General features: G+C 36.1%; 1 protein-coding gene across 3 annotated transcripts in view; it reads left to right on the forward strand.

The window, feature by feature from the left end:
• Positions 1 to 8,114, forward strand: part of COL24A1 (collagen type XXIV alpha 1 chain) — a 392,387-nt gene extending 384,273 nt beyond the window's left edge. For all 3 annotated transcript variants that reach the window (XM_024990097.2, XM_024990098.2, XM_024990099.2), the window contains exons 59-61: positions 394 to 503; positions 3,375 to 3,590; positions 6,668 to 8,114. In XM_024990097.2, the coding sequence (XP_024845865.1) occupies positions 394 to 503; positions 3,375 to 3,590; positions 6,668 to 6,814 (473 nt within the window). In that variant the 3' untranslated portion in view covers positions 6,815 to 8,114. The remainder of the gene's footprint in view (positions 1 to 393; positions 504 to 3,374; positions 3,591 to 6,667) is intronic.
• Positions 8,115 to 8,470: the final 356 nt, after the last annotated feature.

Here is an 8,470-nt window from a genome sequence, read left to right on the forward strand (position 1 = left end):
TAAAATATATATATTCATTTTTCAGCTCTGTAAGGACATAGAACAAAAATACACACCTATCCTACATTAATTTCAGCTTCTCTATTAACTTTGTAGACAATTCACTTAAGTTGCTGAGTTCATTTTATCTATAGCATGAAGTAACAGACATAGCCATTCAATTATTTTTTATTAAAATTATGAAATGGCCTTAAATTGATAGGTATGTGAAAAATATAGTATTTTCACTATCAGTTTAACATAATGCTTGCAGCTTTTACTTTTTCACTAAATGTATTGATTTAAATGTATGATCTTCATAAACTTCTAAGTTTTTTAAGTATGATACTTTTTAAGGATTGTTCAGAAATATTTTAGCATGTCATTTAAACGTTTTTGTTTCACAATAAACAGGAAAATACTGGATTGATCCAAATCTGGGATGCCCTTCAGATGCCATTGAGGTTTTCTGCAATTTCAGTGCTGGTGGTCAGACATGTTTATCTCCTATCTCTGTGACAAAGGTAAATTCTGAATTTGGCATATATACTGGTACTTGCCCACTATCAGTAAATAGTGATTTTTTAAAAATCTTCCACTTTAAATAATTATGAATTTTATGAGTAGAAGCAAGATATTCTCTACCATATATGAGAAAGAAACTTTTTGGTTTTTAAAACTAATCCTGTTAATTCTTGACATTTTGATTACGTATTTTTATGACTGGCTTAGTTTGGCTTACTCTACTGACTATGCTTTTTAAATCCCTTTTAAAAATGTAAAACATATGTTTTTATGCTCATGCATTCATTAGAAAATTCCCAAACAGCTGCAGTGCTTGTATTCAGTAATCAGTTACCTAAAGTTTTTACTGAAAATGACATCATCATCATTAAAAGAAGAATTCTGCCACAAAACTTGCTATTTTTGGTGATTGGGAACAAAAATAACCTCCCTGAAATATCCACTGGGTAGTATTTAAAACATCTTATACGTATAATTATATAAACTAAATGTTTAGAATGAACAAAAGTTAGTTTGGTATAACACTGGGTATTGTAACAAGCATTTCTCAATCCTAAAGCTTAGTTCTACCCATAACATATATCAAAAAAAACAAAACTGCATTTTTTTCTTTTTCTGGTTTTCCCAAGAACTAATTTTTCGTTGACAAAGAACTGATACATGGACCTACTGTGTGTTTTTTCCACCATAAGAAGGCAGAAGCTAAAAAGTACAGTGTGTCAGTCTCTCCAACTGCTTAGAACTAGACTGTCGTCTTCTCCTGAAATGCTCCCCCTCATTAACCGGGGTGTTTCATCCACTCATCTCATTAGGCATTCACCACTGTTGCCCAAAGCAGAACAGGGGAGGACTCTTCTATTCCTGTGGAGTCTGTGTAATGCTAATGAGGAGCAGTAAGATCACCTTGCTTCCAAACAACCCACATATTCACCCTCATGCCCCTGGGTTTCAAAGAAGAATCAGTGAAGGAGCCATATTCCAGTTCTTTCCTTGGCTGAATCACTTCCCCCATTTCTCCCATCCATAAATTGAACCTGAGAAAGACTGCACGGGTAATGGAAAGAATAGTAGACTTGGAATCAGGGACCTGGATTCTAATTTCTGTTCCTCTGAAAACCTGGGAAATGATACTGTGAACCACCAGAAAGCCCACTCCTTGCCAGGCACTGTGCTCACTAAATGACACTTGACAACTCACACCCTTGTAACAATCCTGTATTGGGGTTACACCCAAACTTGCCAATAAGGAAACTGGGCTTAGAAAGGCTCCATATTTCACAGGTTTGTAGTTCTCATTTGCAAAATCAAAGAATGTGAACTGCTTCCGCTCTAATGCTCCTCATGATGATCCTTCCATGTTTTCATCCTTATGCCTCACCCCCCAACCTTTGCCTTTCTTCTCATTCCCTACAGTTTTTTGCTGCTGTTCTATTACCTTATAACTGATATTCTGATTTGGTGACTGGAGATTAGTATAAACTCCTCAGTAGGAACCACTTCTATTCATTTGTTATGACCATACCTCTGTTTAAATAATGTTAAAATGATGATGATATCTAAAGCTACAGAAAAATCTGCTTCCTTGTCCAAATCTAGACACTTCTTGCTCCAGTACTACCCTACATTGTTCACTTTATTAGTTAGTATTTGTTCATGCATTCATTCATGCAATAAACAGCTATCAACAACTAACTGTATGACCAAAACTGCATTGCTGCTACTGCTGCTGCTAAGTCACTTCAGTTGTGTCTGACTCTGTGGGACCCCATAGACAGCAGCCCACCAGGCTCCCCCGTCCCTGGGATTCTCCAGGCAAGAACATTGGAGTGGGTTGCCATTTCCTTCTCCAAGGCATGAAAGTGAAAAGTGAAAGTGAAGTTACCCAGTCATGTCCAACTCTTAGCAACCCCATGGACTGCAGCCCACCAGGCTCCTCCATCCATGGGATTTTCCAGGCAAGAGTACTGGAGTGGGGTGCCATCGCAGGGGTTGGCTAACACAAAGATTAAGATTCTTTGTCTTTAAAGGCTCCATAATTAAAATAATTCAACCAATTAATTATCACAACTTTTAATTTATCATTGGAAACTAAAAAAATAAATCTTCAAATGAAAGCACAGACAGAATTTCAGATTTTTATGAAAGAAATTTTAAGCAATAATCCACAACAAATTATTAATACACCTTAAATGACATTATGCAAACTATTTTTTTTTTAGTCATATTTAGTTGCCTAGTGGGAGAAGGCAATGGCACCCCACTCCAGTACTCTTGCCTGGAAAATCCCATGGGTGGAGGAGCCTGGTAGGCTGCAGTCCATGGGGTCGCTAAGAGTCGGACATGACTGAGTGACTTCACTTTCACTTTTCACTTTCATGCATTGGAGAAGGAAATGGTAACCCACTCCAGTGTTCTTGCCTGGAGAATCCCAGGGACAGAGGAGCCTGATGGACTGCTGTCTGTGGGGTCACACAGAGTTGGACATGACTGAAGAGACTTAGCAGCAGCAGCAGTTGCCTAGTGATATGCTAAAGCCAGCTCATACTGCTCAGGAGAGCCTATTTATTGTTAAGATCTCTTGTGAATTTCATATTAAGTGACACCACCTTGATAGCCTAAAACCAGCCATGGTAGAAGTATTTACAACTATGGAAATTCAGAAATTGCTATAAATCGGGGGTGCCCTCCTGCCCCACCCCTGCAAGGGCCAGTGGTTAAGCATTTACCAGTACACCACTGACTGGCACTTAAATGTCCTAAAAAGTAGCTTTCTCAAGACTGCCTTTTGAGGGCTTTCTTCAAGTTTCTCCAAACTATAAATTTTTCAGTTGCCATATCTTATAACTTGCATATTGTTTCAATGACATTAGTTGGAGTTTGGAATCGGGAAAGTCCAGATGAACTTCCTTCATTTACTGAGCTCAGAAGCCACCCATATCATCACCATTCATTGTCTAAACACTCCAGTGTGGACAAGTCCTCAGACAAGTGGCTCAGGATTGACTCTTGGTTTCAAGGGATGGAATGGTCAGATTTTTGAAGAAAACACTCTACTTGAACCTAAAGTGCTTTCAAATGACTGCAAGGTAAGGGAATGGCATGTTTAGAATTATTCAATGTAACTAACTTAAAATTGATGACTATATATAATTAACATAAGAGTAAAACTGTATAATTAATATGAGAGTAAAACATTGTAAATTGCAGCTACAGAAGAATAAGTTTTAATGTGCCTAATGTGTAATAACCATACATTTTTCATAATCAATTATTCATTTATATCAATTTTTGTCACACCCATTGATCATCGATGAAGTTTTATATGCAAAACAGGTGTCATTAATGTATTCATTTTTATTCCCCATATGAAATAATTATAGATGATAGCAGACGGAGCATAAGGGCCTATAGACAAATGTTTTCTTTTGTATATTTTTACCACTGTGATTCTGCATCTCATTACTTGATGAAAAACAGGTTATAGAGTCCAGTCAGGTTTATTTCATATTTTGTCAGTCCCCATACCTGATGCCAAATAATGGGCAAAATGGCAGTTTGACTCTACAAATCAATATCTGAATCATAGCCCATTTTTCCTATTAAAATTAAATACTAATGAAGAGTTTATAATATTAAAACATTGTATTGTAGAGCAGGTGTTGGCAAACTACAATCCACAGAATAAATCTAGCCCAGCATTCACTTTACTAAATATATGTTACTGAAACACAGCCACACTCATTCATCTCTTTATTATCTAGGGCTGTTATCACACTGAGTCAAGTATATGAGTCAAGAGTCAAGTGTATATGGCAGAGTCAAGTATATATGACCCACAAAACCTGGAGTTTGCTGACCCCTATTATAGTTATCCACTTACATATCATTAACTTCTTTAAGGAGCTTAGTCTCCTGCTCTTATGTATCATGAAGCCCATGATTTAAAATGTCTTATATTTAGAGTGTTTTAGTTTTTCACAACTAGAGTGCTTTACTTTTTCACATTTCACTTTCAGATAAACTACACTTGCATATTTGAAAAATCATAAAACAAATAGTCAGAAATATATGGCTCACTCTCTGTAGGTGAAGAAATCAGCATTACCAACAAAATTAACTTTCACAATTTTGTCCAGAAACTTTTGGTGACTCATTACTATTTCTGAGACACAATCAAAACTTACCAGCAGTTAGAAGGAGAAGGCAATGGCACCCCACTCCAGTACTCTTGCCTGGAAAGTCCCATGGACGGAGGAGCCTGGTGGGCTGTAGTCCATGGGGTCGCTGAGGGTCGGACACGACTGAGCGACTTCACTTTCACTTTTCACTTTCATGCATTGGAGAAGGAAATGGCAACCCACTCCAGTGTTCTTGCCTGGAGAATCCCAGGGACGGGGGAGCCTGGTGGGCTGCCGTCTATGGGTCGCACAGAGTCAGACACGACTGAAGCAACTTAGCAGCAGCAGCAGCAGTTAGAATAGTCAGGCTCCAATCTATTTTTCAAGCTTGGGCTTTCACTGACTGTGTCCCCTGAACTCTGGTCAAACTGATCTATTTATAATAATATCAACAACAATTCCTACTTCTAATTATTGGGGACTTATTAGATGACAGGTATATGTATTACATACATTATTTAATTATAACAGCTCTATAAAGAAGTTACTATTAGTATCATTTTATAGGTAAGAAAAACTGAAGGCACAGAGGTTAAGTAACTTGTTCAAGGTACAGCAGAGCAAGAAATCAACCCTAAGTGTGTACAGTTCCAAAGTCAATGCCACACTATATTACCAGGGACTTTTAACGGAAAGCTCACTTAATCCTCACTAATTCACATTTTCTATGTGGGAATACCTATACCTGGGTGTCTATCAAAATCTGTGCACTTAAACCCCATGCTAGGCTTATTTTCACAACCACCTTCTACCTTTGCAACTGTTTTGCTTTTTTCTATTCATGTCATTCCCCTTCTCTGAAATGCTGTTCTCTACTCCTCTAACCAAGTGGAAATTGTGGGCATACTTCAAGGCCTATCTTCAATTCTGAATATACAAGGCTTTATCCTGACTCTTCTAGTTGGAAATGAGGAACTCAGCATTCACTCTTTATATTCATTATGATGCATGTCATACATGGCCTTATATTACGGCTGTTTGTTTCGCCTCTCCCTGACTAAATTTATAAGCTGCAAGAACTCAGAAGCCAGAATTTACTCATCTTCGTATTTCTCAAGAACTGTAAGAAACTGGAGGATTACATTTTATTCAACTGTGCCAAAAATACCTAGTCTTCAACAAATATTGTTTGAGACTTAATGAAGTTACAGAGAATTCCAGCCTAGTTATTACCCCAAGGTTATGACTTTGGCCATTTATTTTCTGAGAGCTTCTATTGCCTTAACTTAAAATGGAATTGATAGCTTCAATAATCTCCAAAGTTCCTTCAAATTCTAAAATTTATACCATGATAATTCTGTGAATGAGTAAATGAATAAACCTCTGTATAAAAATCTTCACAAAGCTAGTTAACTGTTTCTCTATTTTGTCTTCCTGAAACTTAATCAGAGCATAGTTTTTATTTTATAATAGAATTTACCCTCCAAAAAAAGAGCATACAGTAATAAAAGGAAACAGAAAGGCCTAGAAAGAAAGGAAAGGAGGAATGAAACTATATAAACAGTAACCACAGAATAGAAAAAAAGAAACCTAACAGATAATTCAACATAATTATAATTTACTTGTACTGAAGGGATTCTGCATATTTCCTGCCTAGAGTACAGAGACAGTAAGCAGGCTCATTCCCTCTCATCCAAGACAAGTTTCCATCCTGAAGCATCAGTCCCAAATAAAGGAAAACAAAATGGTTATTACTCACATTAGATGCAGGCATATCTGGTCCAATGATCCACAGACAACAGAAACAGGAAGCCTCAAGAAAAATCAGAATATACAATGCCATCTAGAAAATGGAATAAGCATATATTTTCAGTTATTCATAGTAACTGTTACCCATTCATTGAGCACTTACTCTGTGCCTGGCATTATTCTAGGCACTTTCTATTCATTATTTCTAATCCTTAAATCTACACTGTCTATGAAAAGACATTGTCTACTGCTAACGGAAAAATTACAGATCGAAGCATTTTGTTCTTATTTTTCAGATTCAAGATGGCAGCTGGCATAAGGCAAAATTCCTTTTTCACACCCAGGACCCTAATCAACTTCCAGTAATAGAAGTACAAAAACTTCCTCATCTCAAAACCGAACGGAAGTACTACATTGAAAGCAGTTCCGTATGCTTTCTCTAAGGTCTCTGAATTAGTTCAGAATGCATGCTGTTGGCCAGGTAACTGTTGCAGAGAGGAAAATATAGACAGAAAGGTACTATTGGATATCATGAAATACATGGAATAAAGCATTGGCTAAATTTTAAAGAATCTCAGGAAGAAAAGACTTCCTCCTAAGAAGGAGACAAGGCATTTTTTAAAGGACTATAACTGATAAAGTATTTAATTCTTTAAAAAATTATATTGATCTGAGCTTTCTTAGAGAATTCCCTAGAACTGAACATTTATAAACATGGAATTCTTCAGGGTATTCTATATTTTTTGACTGTCTGAGAGCAAAGTACCCATTAGACAGCTGGAGATGCAAAGCACTATGGAGCAATACTGGCTAATGCTCCCAAATGTGCAATGCTTCTGTCTAAAAACTGCAAGCCACAGTCTAATACGTCTTCTTTTCCCAAATACTAAGCTGTATTCAGGTCCCCAGTGGGCATATACATCTTAGCCGGTGGTACACTACCTCTTACGTGTTGCCTTTTTGTGTTGCTTGGTGCTCTTTCTAAAACAAGGTGCTTGTGGCTTTCATAAACTATTTTATTTCTTTATTCGTCTTTGTCATTCTTTAAGAGTGTATGTACTGGTTACATCAATATATGTTTTGGTTGTTAGTACTTATTTTAATTTGTTTGGTCATATACTTAATAACAAGTAAAACATTATTTATGTGAAGTTATTTTAAAATTCTCTTTGTGGGTATAAAATCAAAGCCAGCACATTGTAACCTGTGCTTAAGCACAAGAGAATTGGGAGGGGGTTTTATTGTTTGTTTTAAATTGCTGTAAAAAATATTATAGGCCAGCTACATCCAGTAGTAGGTTTGGGTTAGAGTTTAGGGGTTGTGATATACTATTTTAAAAAATCCATGATCATCTGGAATGATATTTTGTGTATATATATTTTGTAAAGTTGTAATTCAGCAAATCTTTTGAAATTGCTGCTGTTTTAAATTATAAAAACTTTGTTTCTGTTTCATAGAAATTACATGTTTTTTAATAATTCATTGATTTTCTTTCACCGTTCTTAAATATAATGTGTTGGGACCTAAAAGAATTCAATTTACCAGTCGTTAAAGCAACATTCAAGAAAACAAATACAGTCTTTTGCCATTTAAAATAGGCTAAGTTCAGACTTTCCTTGTCAGAGAAATGTTAAACATTAAAAATATTATACCTTTTGGTATATTGAAAAGCATGTACATCCATTATAAACATACCATCAAACCACACTTACCTATCTTTAATAAAAATGTGCTTTAATATCTTTTTTGGTGCTTTTTTTTAACCATACCCTTTCATTATGTAGGACAGCCTCTTTCGCTTAGACCTTCTGTACTGGGTACATTGCACTACTAGAAAGTATCTATTACATACCTATAAAAGGATTATAGGGCCTATTTCCTACTTAAAATAAGGTCATGGCATAGAAAGTCTCTCACATATGGTCAACTGATTTCTAACAAGGGTGCCAAGACCATTCAATGGAAGAAGGACAGTTTTTTTGACAAATAGTTTTGGGAAAACTGGATATCCATATGCAAAAGAATGAAGTTGGACCTTTATCTTACATGATATACAAAAATTGACTCAAAATGATGAAAACTATTACTGTAAACAACAT

The sequence above is a fragment of the Bos taurus genome, chromosome 3 (assembly GCF_002263795.3).
Source record: "Bos taurus isolate L1 Dominette 01449 registration number 42190680 breed Hereford chromosome 3, ARS-UCD2.0, whole genome shotgun sequence".
Taxonomy (NCBI): Eukaryota; Metazoa; Chordata; class Mammalia; order Artiodactyla; family Bovidae; genus Bos; species Bos taurus.